Source organism: Candida tropicalis (genome assembly GCF_000006335.3).
Source record: "Candida tropicalis MYA-3404 genomic scaffold supercont3.4, whole genome shotgun sequence".
In the NCBI taxonomy this organism is placed as follows: domain Eukaryota; kingdom Fungi; phylum Ascomycota; class Pichiomycetes; order Serinales; family Debaryomycetaceae; genus Candida; species Candida tropicalis.
In genome coordinates this window covers 1,347,668-1,367,507 of record NW_003020056.1, presented here as the reverse complement: position 1 = coordinate 1,367,507, position 19,840 = coordinate 1,347,668, and the positions used below count along the sequence as shown (strand labels likewise).

The 19,840-nt window shown below is 31.6% G+C and overlaps 9 protein-coding genes across 9 annotated transcripts; 6 read left to right on the top strand and 3 right to left on the bottom strand. All coding sequences in view use genetic code 12, as the record gives it.

Annotated features, from left to right (window-relative positions):
- Positions 1-270: 270 nt before the first annotated feature.
- CTRG_03611 (alkene reductase) lies at positions 271-1,443 on the top strand (the record flags this gene model as incomplete). The annotated part of the gene is made up of 1 exon (XM_002549268.1): positions 271-1,443. One exon carries the CDS (start codon positions 271-273, stop codon positions 1,441-1,443), a length of 1,173 nt encoding a protein of 390 aa, XP_002549314.1.
- A 531-nt stretch (positions 1,444-1,974) lies between these two features.
- Positions 1,975-2,814, top strand: CTRG_03610 (uncharacterized protein; the record flags this gene model as incomplete). The annotated part of the gene is made up of 1 exon (XM_002549267.1): positions 1,975-2,814. One exon carries the CDS (start codon positions 1,975-1,977, stop codon positions 2,812-2,814), a length of 840 nt encoding a protein of 279 aa, XP_002549313.1.
- On the top strand, positions 2,732-4,081 carry CTRG_03609 (uncharacterized protein; the record flags this gene model as incomplete). The annotated part of the gene is made up of 1 exon (XM_002549266.1): positions 2,732-4,081. One exon carries the CDS (start codon positions 2,732-2,734, stop codon positions 4,079-4,081), a length of 1,350 nt encoding a protein of 449 aa, XP_002549312.1.
- Positions 4,082-4,472: 391 nt separating this feature from the next.
- On the bottom strand, positions 4,473-5,951 carry STP2 (Stp2p; the record flags this gene model as incomplete). The annotated part of the gene is made up of 1 exon (XM_002549265.1): positions 4,473-5,951. The coding sequence occupies one exon, from the start codon at positions 5,949-5,951 to the stop codon at positions 4,473-4,475; it is 1,479 nt and encodes a 492-aa protein (XP_002549311.1).
- A 2,713-nt stretch (positions 5,952-8,664) lies between these two features.
- On the top strand, positions 8,665-9,645 carry CTRG_03607 (spermine synthase; the record flags this gene model as incomplete). The annotated part of the gene is made up of 1 exon (XM_002549264.1): positions 8,665-9,645. The coding sequence occupies one exon, from the start codon at positions 8,665-8,667 to the stop codon at positions 9,643-9,645; it is 981 nt and encodes a 326-aa protein (XP_002549310.1).
- A 407-nt stretch (positions 9,646-10,052) lies between these two features.
- On the top strand, positions 10,053-11,687 carry CTRG_03606 (uncharacterized protein; the record flags this gene model as incomplete). Its single annotated transcript, XM_002549263.1, has 1 exon — positions 10,053-11,687. One exon carries the CDS (start codon positions 10,053-10,055, stop codon positions 11,685-11,687), a length of 1,635 nt encoding a protein of 544 aa, XP_002549309.1.
- A 241-nt stretch (positions 11,688-11,928) lies between these two features.
- Positions 11,929-13,641, bottom strand: ECM25 (Ecm25p; the record flags this gene model as incomplete). The annotated part of the gene is made up of 1 exon (XM_002549262.1): positions 11,929-13,641. One exon carries the CDS (start codon positions 13,639-13,641, stop codon positions 11,929-11,931), a length of 1,713 nt encoding a protein of 570 aa, XP_002549308.1.
- A 1,131-nt stretch (positions 13,642-14,772) lies between these two features.
- Positions 14,773-17,670, top strand: RPN1 (proteasome regulatory particle base subunit; the record flags this gene model as incomplete). The annotated part of the gene is made up of 1 exon (XM_002549261.1): positions 14,773-17,670. The coding sequence occupies one exon, from the start codon at positions 14,773-14,775 to the stop codon at positions 17,668-17,670; it is 2,898 nt and encodes a 965-aa protein (XP_002549307.1).
- A 219-nt stretch (positions 17,671-17,889) lies between these two features.
- On the bottom strand, positions 17,890-18,483 carry CTRG_03603 (H(+)-transporting V0 sector ATPase subunit c''; the record flags this gene model as incomplete). The annotated part of the gene is made up of 1 exon (XM_002549260.1): positions 17,890-18,483. One exon carries the CDS (start codon positions 18,481-18,483, stop codon positions 17,890-17,892), a length of 594 nt encoding a protein of 197 aa, XP_002549306.1.
- Between the last annotated feature and the right edge of the window lie 1,357 nt (positions 18,484-19,840).

Below are 19,840 nucleotides of genomic sequence, written 5' to 3'. Positions count from 1 at the left end.
AAAGCGGAGTTAACAAGATTTTTATTGCTATCATGAAAATTAAAGACAACACTCTGGATGGGAAATATGACCCATCTGCATCTGTTTGGGGTTGAAATAGTGATAAATGAAATTTTCAAATCAACGAAATGAAGTTAGTAAGATGATTAATCATAACTTGAATACATTCTGACTGTTGAATAATATATAAAGAGTTGATGATTTATTGGAAATTTGAATTTTGTTTTGTTTTGCAACTATTATTAACAAACTAAAATATTAATCAAAACAATGTCAGAATCAAACTTATTTAAACCATTCAAACTTGGTGATGTTACTATTAATCATAGAATTGTTCATTTGCCAACAACTAGAAATCGTGCTACTGATGACCATGTTCCTACCGATTTAATGAAGAAATATTATACTGATCGTGCTAAATCTGGTGGGTTATTAATTACTGAAGCTACAATGATTTCATTAAATCAAGGAATTTATCCAAATGTTCCAGGTATTTGGAATAAAACACAATCTAAAGCATGGAAAGAAATTACTAATTCTGTTCATTCAGTTGGTGGTAAGATTGCTATTCAATTATGGGCATTAGGTAGAGTTGGTAAACCTCAATTATTGAAAACTCATGGATTACCATTAACTGGAGTTAGTCCAATTTATGAAAGTAACGAATCTGAGAAAGATGCTAATGAAGCGGGAAACCGTATTCAAGAATTGACTCAAGATCAAATTAAAGATATTATTCATGTTCAATTTGCTAATGCTGCTAAATTATCTGATGAAGCTGGGTTTGATTTTATTGAATTACATGGTGCAATGGGTTATTTAATTGAACAATTCATTCATCCTGGTACTAATAAAAGAACTGATAAATATGGTGGTAATATTGAAAATAGATCAAGATTTTTATTTGAAATTGTTGATCATTTATCTACTGTTGTTAACCCATCTAAATTGGCAATTAGATTATCTCCATATAATCAATTCCAATTACCTTATGTTAATCCAAATGCAGAAGAAGATTATACTTATATTCTTAAAGGATTACAAAAAAGAGCAGAAGAAGGTAAAGGATTAGCTTATATTGATATTGTTGATGAACGTCATAATCCAGATGGATCAACTCGCTTAGAGAATATTGATTTTGTTAGAAAAACTTGGAAAGGTGTTTTATTACAAGGTGGAAGTTATACTTATGATAAAATTAATAATTGGAAATCAATCAAAAATGTTGTTGATAAAGATGATAAAACTTTGATTGGATTTGGTAGATATTTTATTGCTAATCCTGATTTACCAGAAAAGATTAAAAATGGACACCCTTTAACTCATTATGATAGATCTACTTTCTATTCTCCGTTTAATTTTGGTTACAACACTTATCCATTACATGGTGAGGAACTTGTTGTTGATCCTGAAGAAAAACTTTTGGGCAAAGCGTTGGCTTGATTTATAAATAAATAGTGTTTTTTATGAATATTTAGATACTAAATTATTTTTTATTGAGAAATATTACAGTTGTAATAATTTATTTTGCTAGTGACGTGAACCCTGTTACATTTACTTCTAATTATTTTATGTGTATGTATCAATTGCCACACGATATTGACTTATTAATAGAGATATATCCATCAATTCCTCCAGTGATTAATACTGTAAATCGTGATGTAAGAAATACAACTACTACTTCTAATAACATCGTAATCAAACTTATGAACTATGATAAATCAATAAAGATATAGAACCGTCATAAAACAAAAGGTGGATTACGATGTTTGAGGGGAATAAAAGGGGGTAAAACACATGTACCTAAAATTATGCGTAATGTCGGACAATGTTACATTGGAAGGGGAAAAAAAAAAAAAAAAAATAAAAAGTTGATTTATATATATCTCCACTAATCATTCTCAACCAAACCAGATTCAAACTGAAGTCCAATTCAAACCAACAAAAAGAGTGTCACCACTAGTAATATCAAATATGGAAAGAGAAGTTGAAGTAAGACTATACAAAGAGTATGGAGTGCTACATCTTATTCATCAATTACTCAAAGCTCGACAAATCGAACCACCTTGGTATCAATATCTAGAGATTATCGTGGGGAAAATACAATCGATCTTGATTTTACAAACTGATATCTCCGAATGTAAAACTAACAAGAAGGAAGATAAGCTTTACGAATTGAGGAAATTAGCATGTATCATAGTACAATTACTAAATAAAATACTTGAAAAAGGTAAAAATTCTGTGATTGAGAGTACACTATTTTTAACGTATGGATTTGGTTTAGTTGAGTCATTTAAAAGACTTATATCTGTTATATGTGAAATACCAAAGGTAAAAGAAATACTTGATGAAGGTTCCATGGTAATCAAAGACTATGAGCTAGAGTATAATGAATTTGAAGATGATAAATCTTTGCCAATTCGATTATTTGCACTTCCTATGGTTTTTTTATTTAATTTTGATAGACTTCCATCTTTTATTAATCTCAATTCCAATCAGAAAATTGTACCCGTTAATTCTTCATTGACATTGACAAATGAACTGTCATTTAAATTTTCAAGTATTCTGATTGTGGAGTCCACTGTCCAGTCTCCAAGTGAAATTAGCTCTTCCTTGAACAATTCTATACAGTCAAAACAATATCTATATATTCCTCCCTTATCATTAACAAGATCATTAACAGATGAACAAGTTCAAGCATACATATCATCTAAAAAGATGGTAAAAAGTGATGAATACGTACTACTGCTTCGTGCTGAAATATGGGAGGAGTTTCAGAATGTTTTACAATTGTTTTTTTTGTACATTGGCTGAAATGCCAGATTTAAATGAAGTTCATACAAAATATTTTCAAAAAGAACTCGTTATTGATAATGAATGCATCAGATCATCTGAGGATTTGAAGGCTTCACATCTAAAACAAATAGATATCAATGAGAAATGTTCTGAAGTTATAAGACAATTTAAAAGATATAAGCATGATATATTTTCTAGTATAAGAGAAAATTCTCCTACTGTACTCTATGATTTTGTTTGGAGGAATTATTTTGATGATATTAGAGTTTTTGATCTAAGTATGGAAACAAATACTAAACCTAGCATTAACTTTGGGGATTTGTTATTCTTTGAAATAGTTAGATGGTATATGCAACGACGATTGAATGTTCGTGAATTATTGGAATCTATGCAAGCTGAAGTATTTGATTATTGTAATGAATTGCAAGCCAAAGTTGAACAACTAAAACTTGAGGAGCAACACGAAAATGAAAATGAAAATGTGGATCTAGAGAATATGGATATTCGTGAATTGGACGAAGTACCAGAAACATATACAACTGTTATGGAAATTACAATGCCTGAACAAGAATCAGAAAGTGAAGAAGTTCGTAAGAAAAAACAAGAACAATATCAAAAGCTAATGTCATTAGATCTAGAAGAAGCTTTAAATAAGTTGATTATTAAATCTGATGAAAAAGACGAGAAAGAACTTGAACCAATATCAATTGAAGAAATCTTTGAATATGCAAAATCAAAAGAATTTGAAATTTCTAAAGGAGAAACTCAAATTACAAATGATCAATGGGAAAAGATAATTTTACCATATCTTGAAAGAACATTTCAAAAAATTGAATCTGATCCAAATTATACCATTGATGAATTCATATTACAAAATGATGATGATGATAATAATACAAAAATTACACCGGATAGACATGATCAGATTGCAAGAAATTTCATTAAATATAGAAATCAAACCATGTCTAAAGTATCTTCAAAATTGGTTGCTTCTGTATTATATGAATATGTTAAGAATTGTATTTTTGAAAGAATTAAAAAATTCCCATTACTAAAATCAAATGAAGATAATTTAGATATAATTTATGAACTTGGTATTAAATTTTATGGTTGGTTGGCTAATAGAGAAAGAAACGTTAAAGAAAATATAAGAAAACAAGAATTGAAACTTCTTGATAGAATTACCCGTGATGAAAAGAAGTTGAAAAATAGACCTTTAAATACAAGAAAGAGAAGTATTAATGGTATTGATAATCATGATTCACTGAAGAGACAAAAGAAATAATTAGACTTTTGGAATTATACAATGTTTTACATAGACAATATATACATTGCATAACATTGACTGATAGAAAATTGATAAATCTCTGTTTGTCTCTTTCTCTCAGACAACCAACATCATCATCATCATTATCATCATCATCACTACAAATATATCTTCTCAAAATAACAAACTGCATATACAAGTGTGTATATATATATATGAAATTCGAACCCTCTAAATAATAATTAATACAGAACTATAAAAACTCAAACTAAAATAACCAAAACAAAACAAAAAAAAACGTGAAAAATATAATAAAAAGTTACATACAAGTGGTAAATAATTGAAAAAAAAAAGTCATAAAAACACAAACTAGGAACAAACTTTACTTTTCTTCTTATTATTATTCTTTCTAATACAATGGTGCTTGGAAGTGTTGCTGTTGATGATGTTGTGGAGTTGGCATTGAATGTTGAACTAGATTTCCAACCATTTCATTGTACAATGAGGTACTCAATTGATCAACATCTAAGCAAAATTCATCATCATAATCTTCCTTCATTCCAGTGTTTGTTTCCGCATTTTGAGGTGCATTAGCAATTTCATCAAAATATGAAGGCTGTTGAACAACAAATGGTTGCACTACTGGGGACCTCGATGATTGTGGAGTGTAAGGAGAATGTGATGATTGTGTTTCATATGATGAAGAAGAGTAAATAGATGCAGGAGTATCCATTGATTGATGCAGTGGTTGATGACTGGCAGGAATCGGTACTGGAGAAACAGATTGCAGTTCGTCTTTAACCTTTTGTTGTTTCTTCTTGGTCATATTCAATTTAGACTCTTCCTCTTGTTCCACTTCTTCACGCACTTTATCAGCAAAAGGCATCAATTCAGGATCGATTGTCTTGTTCTTTTTAAGTTGTTTTCTCAATTTGTTCTTTATTCTGGATTTACCTTTGAAACCAGGAGGCAAGAATTTACATTCGCCCCCTTCAACATGAATTTCACACCAAATTTCGGCACTACTAAATTGCTCACCACACATGGCACATTGACCTGGTACATTGGAACGTTCATTTGATTTGATTGATTTGCCATAATTGAAATGACGTGATTTAAGATGAGTCTTGTAAGTGTCTCTTCTTGAAAAACCTCCACTTGGATGACACTTGTGGGTAATATTATTGTCATCGATATAAATGCTTCTATCGTGGAATGGACATCTGTATGCTTTCTTAGTGGAGTGCTTCTTCATGTGTCTTGTTAAATACCCACGGACTTTAAATTCAACATCACAATGTGGGCATTTATAAACTTGACCATTGGTGGAACCTGGTGTTTCAACTTCAGAATATGTTGGAGATTCACTAGACCCACTTATGCTTCCTGGTGTAGCAGAATCTTGTTTCGATACATATTCATTACTACTTGTAGGAGTGAGTTTCTTGTGATCTTCTGGTTGTAATTTAAATGCATCCAATTCTCGTCCAGACATTTCAGTAAATTTCCATTCTAATTCACCATCTTCATTAGTGTAAGGTAAAATTCTACTAGTAATACCCATTGAACAGACTGTTGGTTTTAAAACATCTTTATCTATTGGTTTTTCTGGTGAATAATTGTCAGCAAAATTACTCTTTGCTAAACTAGGAAATATGCTTGGTTGTTTTGAATCGATATCTAAATCATCTTCTTCGGTGGTTGATTTGATTTTTGGTTCATTGACTAATAAAATACTACTAAGGGATGATGCTAATAATGTCACGAGATATTCAAATGCAAATCTTAATATAGTATATAGACTGAATGATGATGATGATGAAGAATTACTCTTCATTTGTTGTTGTGGTGGTGATTGTGGTTGTTCTCTTGAAATTATTGTCGACATGGTTAGTGTGTAATATGAAAAGAAAAAGAAATAGTTGATTTCAATTATTCTTCAAAGATTAAATAAAACACAGAAGTGGCAAGTTAAGTTCTAATTTTAAATAAAGAAATTTGTAATATGAGTAACTAGAAATTCAGTCAGAAACGGTGTGCGTGACTTTTTTTGTTGCTTTTCCTCTCGCTCTCTCTCTCTCTGTTTGTTAATGGGGGGCTAGGTTTTTTTTATTTTTTCTTTTGCTGTTGTTTTGTTTGTTCGTTCGTTCGTTTGCTGAGAATGATCACACTTGTTGTAAATTTGCTCTTAGTAATGATGTCACAGTATTAAAGTATGCACAATGATGATGATGATGATATGGATTAATGGTTTCTAATTATAATTTGTTGTTGTTGAAAATATAAATTAAAATCCAAAATTATATATAAATGAGTTGAATCAAGGAAGAATAAATTAATAAAACAAAAAAAAAAAAACAACGAAAAAAAAGGGGAGGAGATTTTTGGTTGTATATTAACTATTTTTATAAAACCAGATTTATATAGGGGAAAAGAAAAGAAAAGGAAGAACAAAAAGAGAGAGAAAAAAATTTTTTTTTACTCCCATCAATTTGTTAAGGGTACACAGTTAAAGTGAATGAGAGGAATGAAACAAAATTGTCTTATTGTTTGAAATTGAAGTAAAGGTGGGAAAAAAAATATGCTTAGATGAGAATTGGGAAAACAGACACTAAGACACAAACAAAGTATTTTGTCCTTTGTTTGTGCGTTATTCGTTGTTCGTTGGGTGTTGTACTAGTAGTGTACGAGCAACTAAAACGTATCGTCTTTTTTTTTCTGTACTATTATTATTATTGTCTGCAGTAGTCAATGAAAATTTTTTTATACCCTTTTGTGATTAAATCGGAAATAGTTGCTGATTCGTCCCGGTTGGAACTCAACTTTTTTATTTTTTTTTTGTCTTGTGTCTGATGGCTGATTATTTGTTTGATTTTAGCCCATTGCACACGATGCTTGTTATTTATTTTATGACCTTATAATTGAAGGTGTGAATTTCACTCCATTGGTTTTGAACGGCTTGTCAAATTGAAATTGAAATTGAAATTGATTTACGGAGTATTAAATCGTTTTCTTGCCCCCCCCTCCTCCTTCTCTTCTCCCCTCTGTTAGTGGCTGACCAACTCTCTTCTAGATCCTTTAGATCCATTCTTCTGACACAATTTGAGGTTATAGTTTGCTTTCATAAAGGAAACGAGGTGAACGTGAGCCGGGGTATTGTGTTTAGTTGGATGTAATAATGGAAACCAGATGCTCTTTTGTTTTGGTTTAGTCAAACTGTATCTTCTTTGTTTTTGTTTTTTTGATGTCTCGTTATATAAATCTTATTGTGGTGAATAATCTGCGGGATTTATGACGGACAATTTTGTTAAATATTTTTGTCATCTCTTTACCCCTATGTGCAGACTCGGTGAATTTTTTGCTTTAGTTGTATTGTCTATCTATGTAACACAAACTTAATTTTTCTTTTTATATACATTCTTATTATAGATAAAGGAAAGAAAGGAAAAAAAAAAATCAACCAATTTTATTTGATGAGTAAAGATTTGTGGATTTTTTACACTAGAGTAATATCACACAAGAATTATCCAACTTTGTTTGGTCTATTGTCTCCTGTATAAACCCGTTTCAATAGTGTATTCAAACGATGATGGCTTATTCTCAGACTTTTACAATCAACATTCTAAGTTCTTCTTTCAATTACAATTGATTCTCCTCCACTGTATCCTTCTCAACCCCCTCACAAGATCGCCAGATGTATCCATTTTGTTATTTTAATGGAGAACAATGAAGACATTTTTGAGTAATCAGTTTAAGATGCATTTGGCGAGATTCAATTTAAACTCGATCTTTTTTCTATTCTAGACTTTAATAAGGAACGTTAATCTCATATGAAGAATGTGTCGACAATCCATTAAGTGATCAGCAATTCGTAGGTATGGCAACGTCGTGCTAGTAATATAGATAAGACCTTTTGGTATGGGTCTTCCAGCGGTGAGATATTCTCCTGTCACATCCTCAATGATGTCACAGTACGTTAACCTCAACACCCATTTGGAAAAAAATAATAACTCTGAGTTCTGTGATGATATTACTCCCTGTGAATAATATTGACTGTCTTACCCGTCTATCTCTTATCTATTTCTTTTTTTCTTTTTACTGTGCCGGATCAACCACGAATTTGGCGGGTGCCTCTTTTTGGTTATTAAATTAAAGTATTATGCGCATCATTAATCAAACTTTTGCTATCTTTAACTTAAATGATGCTTCTGAACACTATCAACGGAGTTCCAGAATGATGTCCCATGCTGTGGTCGCCTGTGGTTGTAAGTGTCTAAATTACTTGCAGCCATGTTGTCAATTATTTGAAGGGATTTTTCTGTTTAAGATCAGATTCACTACAATCACACGACCCAAAAAATAATAATAATCAAACAGTGAAGAAGACAAAGACAAGAAAAATAAATTTATCAGAGAAAGAAAGAAAGAAAAAAAAAATTTTTACCGCTTCGATTCCCTTCGCTTTCTATAAACTAACATCTAGCATCAAAAAAAAAGCCAATAACAACCCACCTTTATCTTTCCAAACTATAAACCTGGATACACTTTTATATGCATCGTCATCTTTATTTTTCAAACCATATATATAACAATTTAACGCCATGTCACCATCCACCCAACAGAACCCAAAAACCTTAGATTTGAACAATCTCCCACTGTTTGATTTGACTACTTTCAAACACGATTCTATTACTTATCATAAAGAAGACTCAACATACTGGTTTTATGAAAAACTGAAACAGTCATTCCCAGGTCAATCTTTTGGCTTACAAGTTGAGCAAATTTTATACCACACACAATCTCAATTTCAAGATATCTTGATTTTCAAAAGTACCAATTTCGGAAATGTGCTAGTATTAAATGGAATTATTCAATGTACTGAAAAGGATGAATTTGCTTATCAAGAATTAATCACACATTTACCAATCATGTCTCACCCAGATCCTAAAAAAGTTCTTGTTATCGGTGGTGGAGATTGTGGAGTTATTCGTGAACTTGTCAAACACGTCAATGATGGATCAGTTAAAGAAATAACCATGGTTGAAATAGATGATATGGTTATCAAATTACTGACAAAGTTTTTACCGGAAATGGCCAAGTATCACAACCATCCAAAATTAAATTTAGTCATTGATGATGGGTTTGCATTTTTGAAAAATGCAAAAGAGAAATATGATGTTATCATCACCGACTCATCAGATCCTGATGATGGACCAGCAGAAGAATTCTTCCAAGTCAACTATTTTAAATTGTTATTAAATGCATTAAATGAAAAAGGGATAGTTATTATGCAATCACTGGAGAATATATGGTTGAATTTGAAATATTTAGGTGATTTGAAATGCAAGGCTTCGGAAGTCTTTAATAACGTCAAATATGCACAATGTTATATGCCAAGTTACACTTCTGGTCAATTGGGATTATTAATTGCAACTATGGATACTGCAAAGGATTTAACTAATCCCTTGAGAAAATTCTCACGTGAAAAAGAATCGCAATTATTTAAATATTATAATCAACAAGTTCATGCTAGTTCATTCATTTTACCAACCTGGGCTGATGACTATTTAAATAAGAATTAACCTTTTTTTTACTTTCATGCCGTCATAGATTATCACTAATACATAGCATTTTCTAGAAATATAAAATAGTTCAAAGTTTTTTCATGCATTATTCTGTCAGTTTATAAATTACATAATATGGAGTAATTTTTTTTGTGCTCCAATGCACGCCTCTGCTTATGTAATTGGTGATGTTTCCCAAAAAGTTTTTTTTTTTTTTTAAAGTGTTTTGTCTCTCCTTGTCCAATTGAACACGACCATTGCTTCTCATAGAGAAAAAAAAAATTTTTTCCTCACTCTTTCCTCCTGCTTTTTTTTTTGTTTGTTGTTCAGAGTGTGTGTCCCTTCTACCAAAACGAATTTCCATTTCTCGAGTAGTGTATCAATAATCAAGTTCTCTCAAGGTTGCAAAACAAGTTCATTTCAAAATGTCGAATCAAGAAGAAGACTTTTCCCAAAATATTGATGAACAATTATTACAAAATGTTGAAGATTCCTCATCACCAGATGTGAGAATCAAGTTGGAAAGAATTGCCCATGCTGCCTCTTTGTCAAAACCACAACAACAACAACCACAAGATCAACAACAATCACAACAACCACAGCAACAAGGAACTACTTCTGTTGGTTCAGCTTCCCCATCAGGCGGTAGAAGAAATAAGAGAAGTCATGCTGATTCCAGTTCTGTTGCTGCTGCTGCGGCAGCTGCCGAATATAAAAAACAGTTTGAACAATTACAACAACAACAGCAACACGCTCAACAACAACATTTAACTGGATTACCCCATCAATCTCAACAAGTACAACTTCAACATCAACATCAACAGCAACTTGCTCATCATCACCACCATCAACATCCACAATATCCACATGAATTGACTGGTGCTCCAGGTCCAGATGATTTATCAGAATATAATATTCAAATCCCGGATCCAATTATTGATTCTAAGCTGAAAATTTATCCAGTTAGTGAAAATACCATTACTGCTGATGGTAATTTGATCACTCGTCCTTATCCTGAACAAGTTTTCCAAAGTCGTGAAGAATTGAATGAATTTATTACTGAATTTGCTCGTGATAATGGATTTGGGGTTGTTATTGCGCATTCTAATAAAAAAGCAATTTATTATACATGTGAATTAGGTGGTCGTTATCGTCATAAAAAGAATAAGAAAGTTGATCCAACCAAACAAATTGATGTTGGTGATGGATATATGTTGGATCCAGATACTAAAACTAAGAAATTGAAATGTCCATTTGCTATGACTGCTTCATTTAGAAAAACAAACAATGTTTGGACATTAAGAACTACTTGTAATGAACATAACCATCCACAGTTGGACCCATTGAGTAATCATCCAATGTTACGTAAACGCTCCGATGAATTGAATGTTTTGATTTTGGAATTATACAAACTTGGTACTAAACCATCTCATATTGAAAGTAAAATTAAAGAAGATTATCCAGATGTTTTGATTAAAAGAGAAGATATATATAATGAAATCAGAGGTTATAAACGTAAATTAAAGAAACAATCTAGTCGTATTGGTTATAATAGCCCATCAAGAATTTCAACTGCTCAATTCAAAAAGAGAATGATTTCTGAACAAGCTGCGGCTTCTTCAAGAAATGCAGCTACTAAAGCTGAAGCAGAAGCTGCTGCTGCTGTTGCTGCTGCTGCAGATGCCAATGCTTTCTTACAAGGTGCTGGAAATGATCAATCATCAAATGATTATGAACAATATCAACAACATCATCATCATCAACAACAACAGCAACAGCAACAACAACAACAACAAGTTTCTCATCAACAACAACAAGAAGAATTTCAACGTCAATTTGCTGCTGCTCAAGCTCAAGCTGTTGCTGCTCAACAACATTTGGATGAATCTCAATATCAACATTATCAACAACAATTACAAGAACATGAATTAAATGATAATGATAGTTCTACTGCTGCTGCTATTGCTGCTGTTGCCAATGCTAATCGTCAACATCATCATTATGCTGATAATGCTGACTTATCGATTGATAATATTGATAGCAGATTAGTTGGTGAATAAGACAAATGATTTTTGAAACTAAGAGATCGCATTAAAGAGAGTATTGTTGTAATCATACATAAAATTAAATTCCAAAAAACAAAAACAAAAAAAAACAAAAAATTAATAATAATAATAATAATAAGTTGTATATTAGTTATTTAGTTTCTTCCCCTTTAACCCCCTTTATATTTGTTTAGTTTTATTTTATTTGATATTAATAGTTTTATTATTATCGCTTGTCATATTTAAACCTCTTGAACTAAGACATAGATTCTAATATTTCTATAGCCTCACTTCTTTCTTCAAACAATTTTGCTAATTGACTAACTTTACGACCTCTAATTACTGGTTTCTTCATTGGTGTACCATTAAGTGTTGGTGTCGTTTTTCTTGTTGGTGTTATTGGTGGTGTTGATTTTGAAGATGCTATTGATGATGATGATGAAGATGATGATTTATCTGATTTTCTAGTTATATTTGTAAACTTATATTTCTGAGGAGGATATTGAATTTGAACGTTTGAAACATCAGATAAAGTTTTCTTATGTGACGTTTTAGGAATTAATATTTCTGATTTAGTTCTTTGATGTAGATTTTTATTTGAATTATCATTAATTTTCAATCCTTGTAAAATATTTGTTGTTTCAACTGTTGATTCTGATTCTTCTTCGTCTTCGTCTTCTTCTTCTCCTGTAGTTTCACTTTCTTGATCTAATGTTATATCATGACTTAAATCATATGAAGAAGTATCATGAAGTAAAATTTTTCTTGATGATGATGAACTAAGTTGTTCAAGTTTCCCATCTATAGTATCATCAATTGAATAAATTTTAAAATTCTTACGTATATCAACCCAATATTCAAGAATATTTTTCAAAAATCGATTAATGATTTGAATATTTGTCGTGTTGTTTGATATCAATTCATGACTTAAACTATATGACAAACTTTTGGATATTGTTACCGAGGTATGTTTGGTGATTTCATTATTTGAAATTATCTTATAAAGCATATCCAAGATTTGAAATAATAATTGATCGTAATGAATGGTTTCTGGTGAGTTGTTTAAATTTGTGATAACTTTTTTGAATGTTTTTAAAGTATATTTCAAATCATCATGTATAGGTAATGAAATCCAATCAATATTGATCAATGGAAAAGGTAATTCCATTAGAATTCTTTTAAACACAGTAGCAATTGAATATAAATCCCAATCATTTATCCAAATCAATTGATTTCTTAAAATACATTGATATAAAGTATCACATTTTAGTTTATTACCTGGTTTGTAAAATAATAATTCAACTTTATCACAATTACTTTCCACAATTTTGAAAATTTGATATAAATGATGATGGAAAATAGGATGTTGATTAATATTCAAAGTCACCACTGGATTCAATATTGGTTGATATCTCATAAACAATACCAATTCTGCTATTTGATTGTCATATCGATAAATATTCAAAGAAATTTTCAAAAGTGTTATATCCAAATATTGACTTAATTCACTTAATGTTTTACAATGTATAACCATTGTATGTGATTGATCTTCATTAGGTGTATTTAACATCATTAATTCATTATTCATAGTGAAAGCTTCTAAAAGTCTATCCAATTGTTGAAGATTCTTTCTAGTTGAATTATAATTATACAATATTGAAGATATAGATTTGATAAACCAACTATCATGAACGGTGAATATTTTAACCAAATTTTTTAAATCTCTTTCTTCATTACTCGTTAGGAAAAGTTTTAAAAATTTAACTCCCCACATCCATGAAATCTTATTTAAACCACAACTAAACATAATCAAGACATATGGTTTGATTGGTAAAGATCCCATCATAATTGGGAGGAATTCGTTATAATTAATATGTTCCGGGGATGGTAAATATGACGAATCGAATATATAAATTGGATAATTTGTAGTTGGATCTCGAAGATCAGTTCTGTAAAATATTCTATCCATCTTCTTGATATATTGTTTCTAAAACAAACTTGACTGGTGATTGTAATTGAATATATCTATCTATAATGGTTATTCTTCAACTGTTATCAAATTCCAGCAACAGCAACAACAACTCAACAAAAAAAAGATATCAGACTAGTCAAAATGAAGGAAAATAATCCTGGAATGTAGAAGATACTTTTGAACTTCACTGTAATCACCAAACAATAAAAGGGGAAGAAAGCTTAGAAAGTGAGCAACTGGAGCGTGAGAAAGAAGGAACGAAAAAAAAAAATTTGAATCGCTCACAACAAAAATAATAAACATCGCGTCTATTGGGAACGTAAAAGGGAATTTTCTTCGTGGTATTGGTGGTGGTAGTGCTGGTGGTGCTGGTGTTAATGGTTGTGCAAGAAAAATAAAAAAAAAAAAATTCAAAATAGGCAAAAATAATATAAAAAGAGAAAAAAAAAAAAGAACAATACGTACCAATAGTAACACAAGTACGACATACTAAAAATTTAAATATAAATATAAATATAATGCTACCAATGAGCATCGATTGTCCTTGATGTGCAGTTTCATTGGGGAACCAGTTTTAATATTAAAAGATAGGTATATATATATATATATATATAGGGATGGTGGTGATTGGAGGTATTAATGTAGTGCTTCTTACGTGTTTGTCCTATGGAAGATCTGCATCCTAGAGCATAAGTAACAACTTTAATAACCACTACTGCACTAAACTCAGGTATATTCCTCTTTCTCCACCATAATGTCCAAGCAGTATTTTATCCAACCCCTGAACAAGTCTAAGTCCTGGTACACGGTATCACTTTCATCATCTAATACATCAATCTTTTAACCTTAGAAGTGGTTGCATTTTATGTGCAGTCCCACAGTATTTGCCACTCTCACCAACGAGAAAAAACTTCCAACAACTATGAGACAGAGAGAGAGTAAAAAAAAAAAAAAGAAGGCAAACCAAAAAAAAAGAAAATTATTCAGTTGATTCATATCCCACTAAACTTTATCTGTCATTACCATTCATTTTTTTGTTATAATTGAAGTTTCATTTTTCAATCAGAATTAACTTGTTTAAATCATTGCTTTTATTTTCAAAGAAGGAACTTAGTACAACAAGAAGCAATGGCTCCAGCACAAGAACAAAGTAAAGAACAAGATAAACAGCCTCAGGCTGCTACTAAAGATCAACCACCTGCCAAAAAGTCTGTTGAAAAAGAAGAAGAATTATCGGAAGAAGATCAACATTTAAAAGATGAATTGGAATTATTAGTGGAAAGATTGAATGAACCAGATCAAGATAAAGCATTGTATAACAAAGCTTTGGATACTTTAAAGACATTTATCAAAGAATCAACTACATCAATGACTGCAGTTCCAAAACCTTTAAAGTTTTTAAGACCACATTACCCTTCATTAACTGAACTATATGACAAATGGAGTAAACAATACCTGGAAAAGGATGAAATTGTCGTCAAATTGGCTGATATTTTATCTGTGTTGGCAACTACATATTCTGACGAAGGCAACAGAGATTCATTGAAATACAGATTGTTGGCCTCAGATGAAACCATTGCTGATTGGGGTCATGAATACATGCGTCATTTGGCTTTGGAAATTGGTGAATCATACCAAGAAAATTTGGGTGTTGACGACTCATTGGTTGCTAAATTGGTCAAATTGGCTTTACAAATTGTTCCATTTTTCTTGAAACATAATGCCGAAGCAGATGCTGTTGATTTATTATTAGAAATTGAATGTATTGATAAGTTACCAGGGTTTGTTGACGAAAACACATATGCTAGAGTTTGTCTTTATGTTACCAGTTGTGTTCCGTACTTGGCTCCACCTGATGATGTTTCATTCTTGAATACAGCATACTCCATTTATTTATCCCATAATCAATTGACTCAAGCTTTGACCTTGGCTATCAAATTAGATGATAATGAATTGATTAAACAAGTTTTTGAATCCACCGCAGATGAACTGGTTCACAAACAATTGGGCTTTATCTTGTCTCAACAAAATAGCAATTTCAAATATCCTGGTGAAAATCCAGACGTGCAAGAATGTATTTCTAATGTCAAACTGGCCAAATATTTCCAATACTTGGTTAAAGAATTGAATTTGTTAGATCCTAAGGTTCCAGAAGACGTTTACAAGTCACATTTGGAAAATTCTAAATTTGGTTTGGGTACTTCTGGTTCAATTGACTCTGCTAAGCAAAACTTGGCTGCTGCATTTGTTAACGCATTTCTTAACTTGGGTTTTGGTAATGATAAATTGGTTCAAACTGAAGAAGACAACAAATCATGGATATATAGAACTAAAGGTTCTGGTATGGCTTCCACCACTGCTTCTCTTGGTTCCATCCATCAATGGAACATTAATGAAGGGTTACAAGTATTGGATAAATACACTTATTCAGAAGATCAAGAAGTCAAGGCTGGTGCATTATTGGGTACTGGTGTTGTTTCAGCTAATGTTCACGATGAAGTTGATGCTGCTTTCGCTTTGTTGCAAGAATATGTTCATGAACCAAACAAGCTTTATCAAACTGCTGCTATCAATGGTTTGGGTATTGCGTTTGCAGGATCTGCTAATGAAGAAGTTTTGAACTTGTTATTACCATTGGTTTCAGATTTGGATATCTCCTTAGAAATCTCCTGTCTTGCCGCTTTAGCATTGGGTCATGTATTTGTTGGTACTTGTCATGGTGATGTTACTTCAACTATTTTGCAAACTTTGTTGGAAAGGGATTTCACCCAATTGACTAACAAGTTTATTAAATTCATGTCATTAGGTTTGGGTTTGTTGTACATGGGTAGAACCGAACAAGCAGAAGATGTTTTAGAAACCATTGATGCCATTGAACATCCAATTAGTAAAACTTTGAAAGTTTTGGTGAATATTTGTGCCTTTGCTGGTACTGGTAACGTTTTACAAATTCAAGCCTTGTTGCAAATGTGTACTGCCAAACCAAAGGATCAATTAGACGAAGAAAAGAAATTGGCTCAATCTGAAGCTGAACAACAAAAAGATAAGAAACCAGAAGGTGGTGACGCTGCCACTGGTGCTTCTAACACTGAAGGTGCTGATGAAGATGTAGAGATGGAAGATGCTGAGAAGAAAGAAGAAGACAAATCTTCCGATGCTGCTAAAGCTGAAGAAGAAGACGATGACGACGATGAAGTTGATGAAGACGAAGAATTATACCAAGGAATCGCTGTTTTGGGTTTGGCTTGTATTGCCATGGGTGAAGAAATTGGTCAAGATATGTCTTTGCGTCATTTCAGTCACTTGATGCATTATGGTAACTCATTGATTAGAAGAGCTGTTCCATTGGCTATGGGTTTGGTTTCTGCTTCTAATCCACAAATGAAAGTCTTTGAAACCTTATCTCGTTATTCTCATGATCCAGACTTGGAAGTTGCACAAAACTCTATCTACTCTATGGGTCTTGTGGGTGCTGGTACCAATAATGCCAGATTAGCACAATTATTGAGACAATTGGCTTCTTATTATATTAAATCTCCAGATACATTATTTATGGTTAGAATTGCCCAAGGTATCTTGCATTTGGGTAAAGGTACTTTGACTTTGACTCCATATAACTCAGAAAGAACTATCTTGTCTAAAGTTTCATTAGCATCATTGTTAACAATTGCCATTTCATTATTAGATCCTAGAGCATTTATATTGAATGATTCCAACACAGAAACCACACACCAACTATTATATTACTTAACTCCAGCAGTTAAACCACGTATGTTGGTTACTGTTGATGAAGAATTGAAACCAATTAAAGTGAATGTTAGAGTTGGTCAAGCTGTTGATGTTGTTGGTCAAGCTGGTAAACCAAAGACCATTACTGGTTGGGTAACGCAATCCACTCCAGTCTTGTTGAATTATGGTGAACGTGCTGAACTAGAAAATACTGACGAATGGATAAGTTTGAGTAGTTCATTGGAAGGTGTTGTGATTTTGAAAAAGAATCCAGAATACATGGAAGTTGACAGTTAGTGATTTACACTTAAATAGTTTTATCGTTCAACCAAAAAAAAAAAAATACAAAATTATAGTATAAAAATCTATCAAATTCTTTTTTGGTTTATTTCTTTATATTGAAAACTAAATCTGTAAATATTTTTATTTTTTGTTAGAAGTTGGTAATTTTATAATGCATTTTTGGTCTCTTCTTTCTTTTTTTTTTAATTCATATGTTTTGTTGTATTATGTTATCTATTTAAATTCACCGGCTTTACCAGTCATCAACAAACCAACAATTAAACCAAATAACCCTAAAACAGATCCGAAAATTTCAACAACCAAAATCTTAACAAAAAGGGAAGAATCAGCAGCATCACTAATAGCAGCAGTTGAACCAGTGATACCAACAGCAATACCACAAATTAAATTTGAAATACCAACAGTTAAACCAGCCCAAAATAATGAATAACCAGTATATAAATTTTCTTTAGTATATAAAACTTTTGAAGAAACACTAGTTAATTTAGCACTAAAAACAATTGCCATAATTAATCCATAAATAGCAACAACTTCACAAAAAATAATTGAAATTAAATTCTTAGTAGTTATTCTAGGTGCTTTAACACCAGCTCCTAAAATAGAAGTACCTGTTATAAAAATACCCCATGCTGCTCCAACAACTGAAAATCCAATACATGATGCAATACCTAATGAAGACCAAAAATATGGTGATGTAGTTTCTAAAAATTCTCCAATGTTGAATGATTCTCCAGCTCCTGTGAATAACATGTATCCACCAACTGTTAATAATGATGTTGCTACTAATACATTGGATGTAATTGACATTATTAATGACGTTATGTTATATAGTTGATATGTTCAAATGTCAAAAAAAATAATAAAACTAAAAAGAACAGTGGATTTTTTTTAGTTTTGTTCGTTGATTGATTGTCGTAGTCTCGTTCGTGATAGTTTGAAATTTTGATAAATTAATTTTCTGTTCTGTAAAAAAAAAAAAAAAAAAAAAATGTTGTAATGTACACGACTTGGTGGTGAGCTGCTACCATGTTGCTTCTCGTGATGGCGAAACCACGAGTATTTAGGAAAAAAGTTTGATGAATTATTGACCTAGGTTACTATTATGAGTCCCCCGGGAATTTGTTGGTTAAACCGAGAGTCATTTCAAAAGGGGGGTTGTATTTTCTGCTCCCCTCAATTGACCCTATTCCGTAATATTCCAGATATGGTTGGTTCCAGAGGGGAAGATTAGTTATTCATCGTTCTCAACGCGAAATTTCTTTAGAATAGTTGCTCTAGAAAACACGTTCCCTGGAGATAAACAAAACCCAATCAGTGTCAATTTTTTGTTGAGTATCAGGGATTGTTGTGTCGCAAGTGGGAAAATAAAGAGTGGGCAAAGTCATACTTTAATTAGGATTTATTGCATCGGAATTTTTGTTACTTAACCCGGTGAGGAGGTTATTTTCCACAATAAGGATAATTTGCTATAGTTTTTTTTGTTACTTCAAGAGTGGGGGAATATCTTAAAGGAACCAAAGAGGCTTTGACATGAAAACTGATATTATAGTTTTTGTTTGTTAAACGTATTAGTATATATATGTATTTATTAATCACTTGATGAACGGCTGAAACTATTTTTACATCTTGTCAGGAATTATGGTCTGGAGTAATTGATAATATATCAAATTTTTTTTTTCTTGAAGATCTAGCATTTCTTCGATGTCTCTTTGGCGTATAGAAGAATCATTAATCCCGCAATTCAATTGACACACAATATCAGTATTCAACCACCTCATTTCAAAGTTCTTGTTCTGATGTTGGATTTATTTTTATTTTTCTTAGCATCCCGGGATAAGTTGATTTATTACTCAATAACGCAAATTGGAACATATTCAATATGACGTTTTAAACTTTGCATTGTATTATCTACTATCTAATAATGAAATTGTGGGGGAAACTGGTGGGGATGAACAATGAAGGAATAATGAATAACCAAAAAATGTAAAACAACCGACATACTTGAGAGATTTGTGGAATTTCAATGGTGTTGAAACAAGTGAAAACGATTCAATGCGCCCTATTCAAAAGGCTGAACAAATGAATGGTGTATTAACAAGAGAAATACACCTAGTTGTAATATACTATTATTATGTCACGAAACTAGTTTAAACCCATATAGTTC